The sequence below is a fragment of the Pelodiscus sinensis genome, unplaced genomic scaffold (assembly GCF_049634645.1).
Source record: "Pelodiscus sinensis isolate JC-2024 unplaced genomic scaffold, ASM4963464v1 ctg64, whole genome shotgun sequence".
Classification (NCBI taxonomy): domain Eukaryota; kingdom Metazoa; phylum Chordata; order Testudines; family Trionychidae; genus Pelodiscus; species Pelodiscus sinensis.
Genome location: NW_027466015.1, coordinates 734,057 through 749,987, shown reverse-complemented (window position 1 = coordinate 749,987; position 15,931 = coordinate 734,057). Strand labels below are relative to the sequence as shown.

Below are 15,931 nucleotides of genomic sequence, written 5' to 3'. Positions count from 1 at the left end.
GGAAAGCGCGTCCTGCCGGCAGTGCCTGGTGACCGGTCCGTCAGGGCGCCGGCACGTGGAAAGCGCGTCCTGCCGGCAGTGCCTGGTGACCGGTCCGTCGGGCGCCGGCGCGTGGAAAGCGCGTCCTGCCGGGAGTGCCTGGTGACCGGTCCGTCAGGGCGCCGGCACGTGGAAAGCGCGTCCTGCCGGCAGTGCCTGGTGACCGGTCCGTCGGGCGCCGGCGCGTGGAAAGCGCGTCCTGCCGGGAGTGCCTGGTGACCGGTCCGTCAGGGCGCCGGCACGTGGAAAGCGCGTCCTGCCGGCAGTGCCTGGTGACCGGTCCGTCGGGCGCCGGCGCGTGGAAAGCGCGTCCTGCCGGGAGTGCCTGGTGACCGGTCCGTCAGGGCGCCGGCACGTGGAAAGCGCGTCCTGCCGGCAGTGCCTGGTGAACGGTCCGTCGGGCGCCGGCGCGTGGAAAGCGCGTCCTGCCGGCAGTGCCTGGTGACCGGTCCGTCAGGGCGCCGGCGAGTGGAAAGCGCGTCCTGCCGGCAGTGCCTGGTGACCGGTCCGTCGGGCGCCGGCGCGTGGAAAGCGCGTCCTGCCGGCAGTGCCTGGTGACCGGTCCGTCAGGGCGCCGGCGAGTGGAAAGCGCGTCCTGCCGGCAGTGCCTGGTGACCGGTCCGTCAGGGCGCCGGCGAGTGGAAAGCGCGTCCTGCCGGCAGTGCCTGGTGACCGGTCCGTCAGGGCGCCGGCACGTGGAAAGCGCGTCCTGCCGGCAGTGCCTGGTGACCGGTCCGTCGGGCGCCGGCGCGTGGAAAGCGCGTCCTGCCGGGAGTGCCTGGTGACCGGTCCGTCAGGGCGCCGGCACGTGGAAAGCGCGTCCTGCCGGCAGTGCCTGGTGACCGGTCCGTCGGGCGCACGTCGGTCTCACTGGCCAGGCCAGGCTGACTGAGCGGGGGATGGCGATTTGAGACTCCTCTGCGGCTTGGCCTGCAGGGCCAAACCCAAAGTCTAGCGGCAGGATGGTCCCTGCTCATCCGTGCAGTTCTCATTGGAGCCCGTGGAGCGTGGTGCTCAGGCCTCTGTCCGAGGTGTTAGCGATTGTCAGGTGCCATGGGGTGTCTCCAGGGCGCTGTCAATGCTGCTAATTCAATTCAGCCTCGGACAATGGCTGTTTCCTGGTTAACTGCAAGATTCCCACTTGTGGCTCACCTCCACACCTGTGCTGCCGTCCCGCTCACCGTGTGCTGGGGGTGCCCAGGCACACCCTACTGGCTTAGGGTTGCCAGGTGTCAGTTTTCTACCGGACAGTTCGTTTTTTGGGGCTCTGTCCGGTAAAAAAAAAAAATCCAGAAAATACGAGACGTGTGCAATGTCCGGTATTTTCTGGTTTTCCGACTGGGCACCCAGAAGCCTGGCGGGGGAAGTGGCTGGGAGGCGGGGCACGATCGGCGCTGGGAGCCCTGGTTGCGTGTGAGGCAGAGGGGCAGCCCGGTCCGTGCTCCTGTGCACTGGTCAAGCGCATGGTGGAGGCGCAGCTGGACTGACTCACGCTTCGCCTGTACCGTGCGGGGGGTGGGAGCGCCCTGGGATCTGCACTGGCCGGGTGAGTCCCACTCCCCACCGGCTGATACGCTCCTACCTCCTTTTTCCCGTCTCCCCAGAGGTTAACCCCCCCACAGTTTTGTTCAATAAAGAGAGTTTCTATTTTTGAACACACGTGTCCTTTATTTTGTACATCAGGAAGGGGGGCTAGGGAGGGTAAGTGGAAGGAGGTGAGGGAGGAATGGGGCACGAGCCCCCGATGGGGAGGACTGGGGTGGCTCTGCAGGCTCCTCGGGGTGGAAACTCTCCTGCAGCCCCCCGATTGACCCCCCTGGATGGCAGCCTGTGGCAAGTGCAGCCGGGCTGATGGCCGAGTGCTGTGATGTGCCGAGTGTGGGCACTCAGGGCACTCCAAGCCAGGACTGCTTTGCAAGCGGGGAACCCCTGAGAACGGTCTGTCCGGGGTGGGAGTCGGGTCCCTTTAAGCGCAGCCCTCGGCTAGCCTGAGACAGCAGCTCCACACTCTAAGTCCTCCTCTGACGCCCTGCCGGCACTGCTTCCGGCCAGCCTTAACCCCGGTTCAGAGTCCACTCAGTGTGGACATGCTAGTTTGAATTAGCAAAACGCTAATTCGAACTAGTTTTTAAGTCTAGATGCGCTAATTTGAATTAGCTTAGTTTGAATTAACTAAGTTAGTTCGAATTAGTGCTGTAGTGTAGACATACCCTCAGTCACATCCTGAATGCAAGCTCCCGGTAAGCAGCACGCCTCTCAAGATTCCAGGTCCGGACGGCAGAGGGATGGCTCAGTCCCTCTTAGGAGGGAGTCCCCGACCACCACCACCCGTCGTTTCCTTTTGTGGGGGTGGCCGTGGAACCCCCATCCGTAGGACTACGCATCCCATGCCTTCCAGTAGACGGTGTTCCCTTCTGGTTTCTTCCTTGTGAGGTCCCTTCCAGAGCTTTCAGCACTACAGAGCCTGTGGAGAGAGCTGAAAGTGATTGCTTACCTCTATAGCATCGGGGGATTCTCATGGTGGCCTTTTTCCCCTTCTAGAAGTTACATGCTGCCAGTTGTTCCTTCCCCCGGTGGCACCAGACGGAAGCACCCGGGGCAGAGTCCCATGGGGCAGTCTGGCGTCCGATCGCCCCTTGCCCACCAGTTGCTGGGGTTGCCAGACGTTCCAACAAGGGCCCCGGACACTCTTGCCCCTGTGCCCCGATGGCCCTCGCGCCGGCCGTGGGACATGCCCAGCAGCTGTTTGCTCCTTCCTACCTGCCCAGTGTGTTTCCCGAACACAAAGCTCAAACTCCGGACTGTCCGGTTCAAACCCTGGCAGGCCTGGCGGCTGCGCCTGAACGAGACGCTTTCGGCTCAGCGGCAGGGGTCAGTGCTGGCACCCTGGGGCCTGGGGACGCAGCCCGTGGCCTGTGCCATGCAGGCAGCAGCCGGCCATGCGTGCCTCTCCCATGACACCACGGAAACACAGCCCCCCCGGGGTTCCCGCCCCAGGGCAGGCTGCCAGCCCAGCCCCGGCAGGTGTGCAGCTCCCCGCGCCCTGCCTGGAACACCGTGTCCTCCACCGGCCTTTGTGCTGGGCCAGCAACCGCCTCGCCCTCTGCAAACAGCGCAGCGCCCTGGCTGCCGGGCAGGCAGGTGGGACGCGCTGGCCTGTTTGCTCAGCCGTCGGGGCCCGAGCTGGGCGGGCTGGCTCAGGCCTGGAGGAGAGCGGCCGGCCGGTATAAAGCGCAGGGCAGCACGGGGCGGGCAGCCACAGCCGCCGGTGCCATGTGCCTGCCAGCAGCGATGTGGCTTTGGCTGTGTTTGGCAAGTGCTGCCCAAGCCGGGCCTGGGCCCGGGTGCCCCTGGCCCCAGCAGCACGCGGGAGCTGCCTGCTACGAGTTTGTCAGGCTCCCAAACAGCTTCTGGGGCGCCCAGGCCTGGTGCCGGGCCAGTGGCGGGGGCCTGGCGCAGCCCTGGGGCCCGGAGACGCAGGGTCTCCTCAGCAGCCGCCTGGCGGAAGGGGAGGAGTGGTGGATCGGCCCGGGAGAGCAGCCACATGCCAAGAGCCCAGGTGAGGGCGAGGGGGCTGGGACACGTGCGGGGACAAGGGCCTGGGGGGCTCGGCCTCTCTGGCCGGCAGTGCTAAGGCACGTCCAGGGCTCAGGGCAGCCCTGGGCCGTCGCGGGGACGCTCCAGCAGCCCACGGCAGGGCGGCAGTCTCGGGCCCCCACACCAGCACCAGCCAAGCCGGGGCCCGGGCCTCTGGCGCCAAAGCTCCTGCCTGAGGAAGAGCGTCAAAGCGCCGCCCACATGGCAGTGCCCGCCGAGCCGAGATCGGCCGGGGGCCGCAGGTGACGCAGCCGTGGCCTCTGCTCTGCCCGGCAAGCCCGGGGGCACCTGCCTGGCTGCCGCGGGGAGCAGGGCCCGGTCTGCGCACTGGGGAGATGCCAGGCCCTGCCCAGTGCCACACGCAGGCCGAGCTCTGCAGCCAGGCCTCATGCCCAGGGCTGGGCGACGCCGCACGCGCATGGCTGCCTGCACCAGTGAGAATCCCCCAAAGAGCCTGCCCAGCCGGCAGCAGGGTCACTGCCCCACGTCTCCCCCGCAGGCGACTCGGTCCTGCCGGCGGGAGCAGCCGTGACTCGCGCCCCTGCCAGGTGCACGTCCATCATCAGGGACGCGGGCTCCGTCTGGTCCCGGAGAGGCACCTGTGTGCGGGAGCTGTACTTCATCTGCCAGTTCGGTGAGCGCTGCCCGGGAGCGGGGCCGAGCCGGGCGCCCCGGGCGTTACGGGAGCGGGGCCAAGCCGGGCGCCCCGGGCGTTACGGGAGCGGGGTCGAGCCGGGCACCCCGGGCGTTACGGGAGCGGGGCCGAGCCGGGCGCCCCGGGCGTTAGGGGAGCGGGGCCAAGCCGGGCACCCCGGGCGTTACGGGAGCGGGGCCGAGCCGGGCGCCCCGGGCGTTACGGGAGCGGGGCCGAGCCGGGCGCCCCGGGCGTTAGGGGAGCGGGGCCGAGCCGGGCGCCCCGGGCGTTACGGGAGCGGGGCCGAGCCGGGCGCCCCGGGCGTTACGGGAGCGGGGCTGAGCTGGGCGTTATGGAAGCGGGGCCGAGCCGGGCGCCCCGGGCGTTACGGGAGCGGGGCCGAGCCGGGCACCCCGGGCGTTAGGGGAGCGGGGCCGAGCCAGGCGCCCCGGGCGTTACGGGAGCGGGGCCGAGCCGGGCGCCCCGGGCGTTACGGGAGCAGGGCCGAGCCGGGCGCCCCGGGCGTTACGGGAGCGGGGCCGAGCCGGGCGCCCCGGGCGTTAGGGGAGCGGGGCCGAGCCGGGCGCCCCGGGCGTTACGGGAGCGGGGCCGAGCCGGGCGCCCCGGGCGTTAGGGGAGCGGGGCCAAGCCGGGCACCCCGGGCGTTACGGGAGCGGGGCCGAGCCGGGCGCCCCGGGCGTTACGGGAGCGGGGCCGAGCCGGGCGCCCCGGGCGTTAGGGGAGCGGGGCCGAGCCGGGCGCCCCAGGCGTTACGGGAGCGGGGCCGAGCCGGGCGCCCCGGGCGTTACGGGAGCGGGGCTGAGCTGGGCGTTATGGAAGCGGGGCCGAGCCGGGCGCCCCGGGCGTTACGGGAGCGGGGCCGAGCCGGGCACCCCGGGCGTTAGGGGAGCGGGGCCGAGCCGGGCGCCCCGGGCGTTACGGGAGCAGGGCCGAGCCGGGCGCCCCGGGCGTTACGGGAGCGGGGCCGAGCCGGGCGCCCCGGGCGTTAGGGGAGCGGGGCCGAGCCGGGCGCCCCGGGCGTTACGGGAGCGGGGCCGAGCCGGGCGCCCCGGGCGTTAGGGGAGCGGGGCCGAGCCGGGCGCCCCGGGCGTTAGGGGAGCGGGGCCGAGCCGGGCGCCCCGGGCGTTACGGGAGCGGGGCCGAGCCGGGCGCCCCGGGCGTTAGGGGAGCGGGGCCGAGCCGGGCGCCCCGGGCGTTACGGGAGCGGGGCCGAGCCGGGCGCCCCGGGCGTTAGGGGAGCGGGGCCGAGCCGGGCGCCCCGGGCGTTAGGGGAGCGGGGCCGAGCCGGGCGCCCCGGGCGTTAGGGGAGCGGGGCCGAGCCGGGCGCCCCGGGCGTTAGGGGAGCGGGGCCAAGCCGGGAGCCCCGGGCGTTACGGGAGCGGGGCTGAGCTGGGCGTTATGGAAGCGGGGCCGAGCCGGGCGCCCCGGGCGTTACAGGAGCGGGGCTGAGCCGGACGCCCCGGGCATTACGGGAGCGGGGCTGAGCCGGACGCCCCGGGCGTTACGCAAGGGTGGGGAGCTGTGCATGGGTGGGGCTCTTGGCTCACCCCCGTGAGTCTGATGGGGGCGGAGCGGCTGGATCCGGCGCAGTACAGAGGAGCTGGGTAAGGGAGCCAGAGCCTGCGTGTGGAAGGGAGAGTCCCACAGATTGATCCCGGTCGCTAGAGACTTGCTCTCTGTGGCCAGAGTCCAGGCCAGGACACTCCTGGGCATCACTGGCCTCTCACCGGAGGGCCGAGGGTTCCCACACCTGCTCCCTCCCCAGCCCCCGCCCCAGCCCCTCTCCAGCCGCTCTTGGAGCAAAGAGACGGGGTAGATGGAGCCGCCAGACCCCGGCCCTGGGAGGCCCCTGCTCCCTGGGGAGGCACTAGGAGCAGGCCGGGCACGCCTGGTCTGCCCCAGGGTCCCTTCAGGCCCTTTGCCATGGTGCCTGGAGGCCGTGCGTGGGGGCAGGGCCGGCCCACAACATTTTGGCACCTGAGGCGGGGAGCTCAAATGACGCCTCCTTGCCCCTCGCTGCAGCAGCAGCAGACACAAGACTCTACACTTCTCCGGCCTAGTGGTGCCCCCCCCCCACAGTCCGGCACCTGAGGCGGCCGCCTCAGCTGTCCTCATGGTAAGGCCGGCCCTGCATGGGGGCAGGTGGGTTTCGTGTTTATTGACTGTCGGGGTGACAGGCCGGGCCAGGTCTGGGCACGGCTGAGGGCGTCCCCTCCGGGCGAATTGCTCAAACCAGGGCCGCTTACAGCCCCAGCCTGGAGACCTTCCAAACAGGCCACACACCGGTCACACCGAGCGCTGCAGCTGCCGATCCGGCCAGCAGGAACCTCACGAGCAAAACCCCTCGGACACCCAGCTCTCCCTGTGCCCCACTCAGCCCCAGGCCTAACACAGGGGAGGGGTTCTCGGACCCATCTCACCCACCCCCATGCCAAGAAACCAGCCACCAGTCCCAGTCAATTTACACTCTGGATCCCACCCACACACCACGCTGGGCCAGTCCTTCAGCATCTACCACCTAGAGCTTTATTACGAAGAAAGAAAAGCCTGAGAGTGAGGTTGAGGAGAATCCGTCACCTGCATCGACTCTCCCAGTTCTCGACACAGGCTCGTAGCAGGGACGTTCTAGCTCCTGGCTTACAAGTCTCTGGTTACATCCTATGTCAACACGGGTCCACGGTTCTTCCCGGCTCGTGGTTCCTGCAAGGCTGCATCTGGGATCAGAAACAAAACTCAAGACAAGATGGAGGGTGCACATGGCGCTTATAGACCTCTCCTGAGTCCTGGCATCTTCCTGGCCAGAGCAGGTCACTGCAGGTCACATGGTCCATTGACCTAGCCCTGTGTCCCAAGTCAGCAACCGTTATCCTGGCTGGCTCGCAGGTCTCCAGACATGCCTCAGGTGGGTCTCTGGCACTTAGCTCTATTGTCCATGGAGCCTCACTCATTAGCATAGCCACTGGCTGAGCGTTCCTTGCCAGCGCTCTGCCTCAGCCTGAGAATTTTCCAGCATCAACACAGCGTCCATGTTTGTAACTCCACACACAGACATCACACAAGCACATGAATAGCACACGCAGAACCAGTAGAACAGGAGCTTTCATGTGACACCTCACATGGCCCCCTTTGTATACACTTTGGGGGCAACCCCCCCGGGGGCAGCAGTGACCTGGCTGCTCCCCTAAAAATCCACTAACGTGACAGTCGGCTCCTGAAGAGGTCCCAGGGCCAGTCACTGAAAGGGATCTCAGGCTCGGAGCCCCAAACAGAGAGCAGGGCCGGGGCAGTGCAGCCACATCCAACGCTCGCCTCTGTGCTGCACTTCCCACAGATCCCGCCCTGGAGAGACCCTCGGGCGCTGCTCACCAAGCAGGGGAGAGCAAGAGAGAAACCTCACAGGGGAACAACCGGCCACTTGCAGGGACCGACAGGGCCACCGGGCCGGCCGCGGGTAAGGGACCGACACGGCCACCGGGCCGGCCACGGGTAAGGGACCGACAGGGCCACCGGGCCGGCCGCGGGTAAGGGACCGACACGGCCACCAGGCCGACCGCGGGTGAGGAACCGACAGGCCACCGGGCCGGCCGCGGGTAAAGGACCGACAGGCCACCGGGCCGGCCATGGGTGAGGGACCGACAGGGCCACCGGGCCGGCCGCGGGTAAGGGACCGACAGGGCCACCGGGCCGGCCGCGGGTAAGGGACCGACAGGGCCACTGGGCCGGCCGCGGGTGAGGGACCGACAGGGCCACCGGGCCGGCCGCAGGTGAGGGACCGACAGGCCACCGGGCCGGACGCGGGTGAGGGACCGACACGGCCACCGGACCGGCCGCGGGTAAGAAACCGACACGGCCACCGGGCCGGCTGCGGGTAAGGGACCGACAGGGCCACCGGGCCGGCCACGGGTAAGGGACCGACAGGGCCACCGGGCCGGCCGCGGGTAAGGGACCGACACGGCCACCGGGCCGGCCGCGGGTAAGGGACCGACACGGCCACCGGGCCGGCCACGGGTGAGGGACCGACAGGGCCACCGGGCCGGCCGCGGGTGAGGGACCGACAGGGCCACCGGGCCGGCCACGGGTAAGGGACCGACAGGGCCACCGGGCCGGACGCGGGTAAGGGACCGACAGGGCCACCGGGCCGGCCGCGGGTGAGGGACCGACAGGGCCACCGGGCCGGCCGCGGATGAGGGACCGACAGGGCCACCGGGCCGGCCGCGGGTGAGAGACCGACAGGGCCACCGGGCCGGCCGCGGGTGAGGGACCGACAGGGCCACTGGGCCGGCCGCGGGTAAGGGACCGACAGGCCACCGGGCCGGCCGCGGGTGAGGGACCGACAGGGCCACCTGGCCGGCCGCGGGTGAGAGACCGACAGGGCCACCGGGCCGGCCGCGGGTGAGGGACCGACAGGGCCACCGGGCCGGCCGCGGGTGAGGGACCGACAGGCCACCGGGCCGGACGCGGGTGAGGGACCGACACGGCCACCGGACCGGCCGCGGGTAAGAAACCGACACGGCCACCGGGCCGGCCGCGGGTAAGGGACCGACACGGCCACCGGGCCGGCCGCGGGTGAGGGACCGACAGGGCCACCGGGCCGGCCACGGGTGAGGGACCGACAGGGCCACCGGGCCGGCCGCGGGTGAGGGACCGACAGGGCCACCGGGCCGGCCACGGGTAAGGGACCGACAGGGCCACCGGGCCGGACGCGGGTAAGGGACCGACAGGGCCACCGGGCCGGCCGTGGGTGAGGGACCGACAGGGCCACCGGGCCGGCCGCGGATGAGGGACCGACAGGGCCACCGGGCCGGCCGCGGGTGAGAGACCGACAGGGCCACCGGGCCGGCCGCGGGTGAGGGACCGACAAGGCCACCGGGCCGGCCGCGGGTGAGAGACCGACAGGGCCACCGGTCCGGCCGCGGGTGAGGGACCGACAGGGCCACCGGGCCGGCCGCGGGTGAGGGACCGACATGGCCACCGGGCCGGCCGCGGGTGAGGGACCGACAGGGCCACCGGGCCGGCCGCGGGTGAGAGACCGACAGGGCCACCGGGCCGGCCGCGGGTGAGAGACCGACAGGGCCACCGGGCCGGCCGCGGGTGAGGGTTGCCCGATGGTTTCCACACGAATCCCGGCCACGCCTGCCATCGCACCACCGTCGACACTGCGTCCGCCTTGGAGCACACCGGCCATTGCTACAGGCTCCATTGGTTCCTCCGAACAGAAAGCTCAAATACCGGACACCTGGCGACCCGACAGCGCCATGTGCACCGGGCCTGGCCAGCGCCCAGCAGGAGACCTTGTCCCTCTTGTGGCAGGCCTGGCAGGGGAGCACACCCACCCTGTTCAGAGCCCCCCAGGGCCCTTGCCACTGAGTGTCTGTGACGGCGCGTTGGGGGTTCCCCGTCTCCTGCATCCCGAAATGGCACAAACAGACTGCACCAGCCGGTGGAATAGAGGAAGTTTATTGCCTCTCCAGGATACAGCCCAGCACAGATGTAGTCTGGCCACAGAGCTGGGCTAGGATGCCTCAGGCCCCCTTGAGATGGGGGAGACTGGGCCCCTAAACTCCAGCCCCTTCTCCTAGGCTCTCCTCCATGCTCTCCCACCGTCTAACTCAATTCCCTTCTAGCCCTGCCCCCCCAGCCAGGGCAGCATCCACCTTCCTTTGTTCCTCTCCATGGGGGGTGTCTGGCCACTGGTTCAACCAGTTTGGCCTTACCTCTGCCTAGCGAGGTTTTCCCTGCTGGGTCTTGCTCCAGACAGCAGGGGTCACCACAGCCCAGCAAGTACCCCCACTACGTCACAGTTCTCCCCCCTCCGAGAGCGAACTGAGCAGGGTCACTCTGCTCGTGACCTGGGGAAGTTCGGGTCCTCTGCGTGGGAACCCGCCCTGGGGACATGGGTGCTCCCCTTGACTCAGGCCGGCCGTGGCAAGGCCCCACATGAGCTGGCTTCCCTCTGTCCACTCGCCGCCCCGCTCCAGGGCGACTGGCGCAGGCCTGTCCTCGGGGGTCACACCCACCCTTCCGCTGGCCTTGATCTCTGGCCAGGGTCTCTCGGGCCGGGGCCATGAGCCCAGCGAGCCTTCTCTGGGCAGCCAGGGCGGCTTCCACCCCCGATGCTCCATCCAGGGAGGACTTCCCCTCCCATAACTCTCTCAGCAAGCCCAGAGGGTCTATCTGGGGTAGAGACCCCCAAGCCGCTTTCCTCCTGTCTTGGGCCTTCCCGCCCCTCTGGCAGGAGTCACAGGACCGGCAGTACCGCTGCACGGCTGTAAAGATTCCCGGCCAATAGAAGTGCTGGAGCAGCCTCAGCCGGGTGCTCCGGATCCCCCGGTGGCCCCCAACGGGGACATCGTGGGCCAAATACAGCAGCTTGAGGCGATACTTTCGGGGGACGACCAGCTGCCGCTGGACACCCCATGCCCTCGCCTTCCTGGGGGGGAGCCACTCACGGAACAGGAGCCCACGCTCCCGCAGGAATCTCTCCTGGCCACCTCTCCCCCGGGGCTGAGCTGCACGGAGGCCAGCCTGGTCCCTCAGCCTCTGCAAGGAGGGGTCTGCCTGCACCTCAGCCTGGAATTCAGCTGCTGAGGCAGGGATCGGGACCTGTCCCCCACCTCTGCCTAGGTCCGGAGTCCCAGCCTGGCTGGACCCCGTGTCCACTGGGATGGGACCCTGAGGACGCTGCCCGGAGTCCTTCCCTGGACCCACGTTGTCAGCCCCCCGCTGGCTCTGGCTCCGGGTAGTGACTAGAGCCCGCTGGGATTCATGGGGCCACTCCTCTAGGTCGTTCCCCATCAGCACCTCGGTGGGCAAGTGCGGGTGCACCCCCACTTCCTTGAGGCCCTCCTTGGCCCCCCATTTCAGATGCACCCTGGCTACAGGCACCTTAAACGGGGACCCGTCTATGCCCTTCAGGGTCAGCTGCGCGTGGGGTAGTATCCGCTCCGGGGCCACTATTTCGGATCGGGCCAGAGTCACCTCCGCCCCCGTGTCCCAGAAGCCCGTCACCTTCCTACCATCCACCTCCAGGGGTATGAGGCACTCGCTCCGCAGGGGCCGTCCTGCCCCCACCCGGTACACGGAGAAATCCGCCTCCTGAGAATCAGACCTCCCAGGGGAGGTGCACTGAGCATCCTTCCCCTCTCTCTGAGCTGAGGTTTGCCGGCCAGCCCCTGCCTCTGGGGCAGCCTGCCCTTCCTCCCGCCCCAGCCAGTTAACCCTGGAAAGTCCCCGGTCCCGGGACCTGGTGCACTGAGCCCTCTTGTGGCCTTTTTGCCCACAGCGCTGGCAAGTTAGGCTTTGGGCTGTCTCTGTCCAGGCCCTGGCTGGTTCTCTGGGGCGCAGACGACCTGTTCCTTGGTCTCGCCCCGTAGTTGACTCCCTCCGTCGTTCAGCCGAGATCCGGTCTCTGCGCGGTTCCCTTTCTCTCCGGGACTCCCGTTCACACCCGGACCGGCTCTCCGCGAACTCATCCGCCAGTCTCCCGGCCTCCTGGGGGTTCTCTGGTCTCCGGTCCTTGAGCCACAGCCTCAGTTTGGGTGGGCACGCTTCATAGAACTGCTCCATCATGACCAGCTTGAGCAGCTCCTCTGCGGTCTGGGCTCCGACTCCAGACACCCACTTGCGGCAGTATTGCGCCAGGCGGGAGGCCAGGTCCACATAGGTCTCCCGTGGCCCTTTCTGTACCCCCCGGAACTTCTTCCTGTACATCTCGGGGGTCAGCCCGAACTTGTGCAGCAGGGCCTCCTTGACTCGGTTGTAATCCCCTGGCTGTAGGTCCTCCAGCTGACTGAGCACTCCGGCCGCCTCCTGGCTCAGTGCGGGGATGAGCTCCTGCAGCCAGTCAGCTGGGGGAACCCGTTGCAGTCCACAGGCCCTCTCAAAGGCACTGAGGAACCCGTCTATGTCGCCCATGTCCTTCAATTGGGCCACCACGAGCCTCTCCAAGCGCCGGGCAGTCCTGGGACCCTGGGGCCCATCCGCACTTGGCGCAGCCGGTGCCCCGCCGGTTCTCCGCTCTGCCATGGCCAGCTCATGCTGCCGCTGCCTCTCTCGGTCCTGGCGGTCCCTCTCTCGGTCCTCTACTTCCAATTCCCTGATCCGCAGCTGGATCTCCAGCCGCCGCAGCTCCGCTGGGCTGGCCCCTGCCCTAGATGGGCTACGGCTTGCAGGCCTCCTGGGGGAAGCTGTCTCATCTCTCCGGTGGGTTCCAGCGCTCCTCCCCCTCTCTGAGCCTGACACACTCTCAGGGGGGGTCTGGCTGCTTCCCCTGGGGACAAGATCCTGGCCCCGTGGCTGGTCATTCTCTTCCAGCTGGGCAATCAGCTGGGCCTTGGTTGCTTTCTGCACAGGCAAGCCCCTCTCTCTGCACAGCCCCACCAGCTCTGCCTTCAAGAGTCGGGCGTAGGCCATCTGCCCGCTGGGCCCCTCGGTGCAGACTCACCAGTCTAGTGCTGCAGCGCCCCACGATTCCCAGGAACCGCTTCGCTCTGTCTCCAGCACGCCTGGCTCCAGGGCTCTTGCTTCTACTGCGCCTTGTCGCTTGCCGCTGGAAGCTTCATCCACAGGGTGCAGTGGATCCCACTCCTGACACCAGTGTGACGGCGCGTTGGGGGTTCCCCGTCTCCTGCACCCCGAAATGGCACAAACAGACTGCACCAGCCAGTGGAATTGAGGGTGGTTTATTGCCTCTCCAGGATACAGCCCAGCACAGATGTAGTCTGGCCACAGAGCTGGGCTAGGATGCCTCAGGCCCCCTTGAGATGGGGGAGACTGGGCCCCTAAACTCCAGTCCCTTCTCCTAGGCTCTCCTCCATGCTCTCCCACAGTAACTAACTAAATTCCCTTGCAGCCCTGCCCCCCCAGTCAGGGCCGCATTCCACCTTCCTTTGTTCCTCTCCATGGGGGGTGTCTGGCCACTGGCTCAACAAGTTTGGCATTCCCTCTGCCTAGCGAGGTTTTCCCTGCTGGGTCTTGCTCCAGACAGCAGGGGTCACCACAGCCCAGCAAGTACCCCCACTACGTCACAGCGTCCTCCCGGCTCGCAGCCAGGCCCAGCTCGCGGAGAGGGGCTGAAAGCCAGCGGGGCTAGGCAGGCCTCTCCCTCTGCCCTACACAGTCCTGGGCTGCCCCAGCTGAGCCCCCGGCCTGTGCTCCCGCCCCACAGCGTGGCCTGGGACATGAGGCCCCTCCGCCTGCTTTCAGGTGGGGCCGGGGGGCTCGCTGGAGGAACCTGGCCTGATCCTGTCTCCTTTCCTCAGCAGGGCTGCTGGTGCGGCGCAGGGCTGCCGCCGTGGCCTGGCCGGTGAGTGGCAGTGGGGTCCGTGGAGGGGCTGGTGTGCGCAGGGTTCACGCTCGTGCGTGGCTCCCCTGGGCTGCTGCGGGCCGGGGATGGTGGCTTTGCCGATGGCGGCCGAAGGAGGCAGCATTGGCTTTGCAAGAGGAGACCCGGTTGTTACGCCCCCCAGCTTTAGGGCAGCTGGCCCAGGGGTGTGGCCGGCTCACGCCCTGGCGCGCCAGAGCCGCACGGAGGCCACGGCGAGGGTGCTAACGAGCGTCGGGAGGCCACCCACAGCCGGGCTGGCAGGACAAACTAGCCTGTTCTCGGGGCGGCGACGGGATCCATGTTCCGGGAATTGGGGGGGCCTCGTTAGCGCTCGGATCTCTGATTGCCCAGCCAGGTCGCACGGACCCGCCCGGCCCAGGGAGACACTCGCCTTGGCCTCCGTGCGGCCCGCCAGGGCTGGGAGCTGGGCACGCGCCCGAGCCGGTTTCCCTATGCGTGGGGCGGCCGTGACAACGCTGCTGGTCACCATTAACCTCTTCTCTGCCTTCGCGCAGGCGCATTCCTGCAGGAAACAGATGTGCCACAGAACCCCGACTACAGCTGTTACAGCAGCCCCTGCCGCCCAGCCTGCCACGCGGGGCCCAGCCGCCCAGCCTGCCACGCGGGGCCCAGCCGCCCAGCCTGCCACGCGGGGCCCAGACGCCCAGCCAGCCACGCGGGGCCCAGCCGCCCAGCCTGCCACGCGGGGCCCAGCCACCCAGCCTGCCACGCGGGGCCCAGCCGCCCAGCCAGCCACGCGGGACCCAGCCGCCCAGCCAGCCACGCGGGGCCCAGCCGCCCAGCCAGCCACACGGGACCCTGCCGCCCAGCCAGCCACGCGGGGCCCAGCCGCCCAGCCAGCCACACGGGACCCAGCCGCCCAGCCAGCCACGCGGGGCCCAGCCGCCCAGCCAGCCACACGGGACCCTGCCGCCCAGCCAGCCACGCGGGGCCCAGCCGCCCAGCCAGCCACACGGGACCCTGCCGCCCAGCCAGCCACACGGGACCCTGCCGCCCAGCCTGCCACGCGGGACCCTGCCGCCCAGCCAGCCACGCGGGGCCCAGCCGCCCAGCCAGCCACGCGGGACCCTGCCGCCCAGCCAGCCACACGGGACCCTGCCGCCCAGCCAGCCACGCGGGACCCTGCCGCCCAGCCAGCCACACGGGACCCTGCCGCCCAGCCTGCCACACGGGACCCTGCCGCCCAGCCAGCCACACGGGACCCTGCCGCCCAGCCTGCCACGCGGGACCCTGCCGCCCAGCCAGCCACGCGGGGCCCAGCCGCCCAGCCAGCCACGCGGGGCCCAGCCGCCCAGCCAGCCACACGGGACCCAGCCGCCCAGCAAGCCACGCAGCAAGCTATGCTGGGGTCCCCTCTGCAGCCACTCTCCCCCGGGACAGCCACCGCCCTGCAGGAGCCTAGCCTGGACTCATTTACTGCGACCCCTTGGCCTCTGCTCCAGGAAGCCTCCTCAGAGGGGGCCATACAGGTCAGAGGCCAAGCAGGGCTCCGGAGGTGCATGCTCTGCTCCTGTGGCCCCAGGGGGGTGGGTTTATGCCTCTCCTGGCGGGGGCCCTGGCAGGCTGCCTGTCGCTATCGGGCACTGGGAAGGGGGGGCCCCCAGCGACCAGGCCTCAGCTGCACGGGGCTCTGGAAGGGAGACATGGCCTGAGGTGTGGGGGATGCTGGCACTGAAGGGGCAGCTGTGGTGCCTTGGCCAGGAACCTGCCCCGGCCCCTCTGCCCCGCCCCTCTCCCGGCCCAGAGCCCCCCTGCCCCTCTGCCCTGCCCCCCTCCCGGCCCAGAGCCCCCCTGGCTCCTCTGCCCTGCCCCCCTCCCGGCCCACAGCCCCCCTGGCTCCTCTGCCCTGCCCCCCTCCCGGCCCAGAGCCCCCCTGGCTCCTCTGCCCTGCCCCCCTCCCGGCCCACAGCCCCCCTGCCCTGCCCCCCTCCCGGCCCAGAGCCCCCTTGGCCCCTCTGCCCTGCCCCCCTCCCAGCCCACAGCCCCCCCCCCAGCCCCTCTGCCCTGCCCCCCTCACAGCCCAGGGCCCCCCCGGGCCATTTGATCCCTGTTTGCACCCCCTGGCCCCGTGGGAAATTCCCACCCCTGGCCTGCGTGTCCCCGGGGGCAGAGCCGGGCCCGCTGTCATCACGCTCACTTCCTCGCAGGCCACGGAGGACGTCATGAGACGATTCAACCAGGCCATCCGCAGCCTGCCCCACCCGGCCGCGCTGCCGGGAGCCTGCCCCACCCTCCAGCGCCTCACGGAGCCCACCCACCTGCTCTCCGAGCCAGCCCAGGTAGCCGCGGGGCAG

General features: G+C 69.7%; 1 protein-coding gene across 1 annotated transcript in view; it reads left to right on the top strand.

Moving 5' to 3' along the window:
• Positions 1 to 2,588: 2,588 nt before the first annotated feature.
• The window catches only part of PKD1L3 (polycystin 1 like 3, transient receptor potential channel interacting), a 53,075-nt gene continuing 39,732 nt past the window's right edge, over positions 2,589 to 15,931 (top strand). The window contains exons 1-6 of the mRNA XM_075918206.1: positions 2,589 to 3,598; positions 4,136 to 4,270; positions 7,623 to 7,742; positions 13,552 to 13,595; positions 14,132 to 15,106; positions 15,785 to 15,916. Of these exons, the coding sequence (XP_075774321.1) occupies positions 3,313 to 3,598; positions 4,136 to 4,270; positions 7,623 to 7,742; positions 13,552 to 13,595; positions 14,132 to 15,106; positions 15,785 to 15,916 (1,692 nt within the window). The 5' untranslated portion in view covers positions 2,589 to 3,312. The remainder of the gene's footprint in view (positions 3,599 to 4,135; positions 4,271 to 7,622; positions 7,743 to 13,551; positions 13,596 to 14,131; positions 15,107 to 15,784; positions 15,917 to 15,931) is intronic.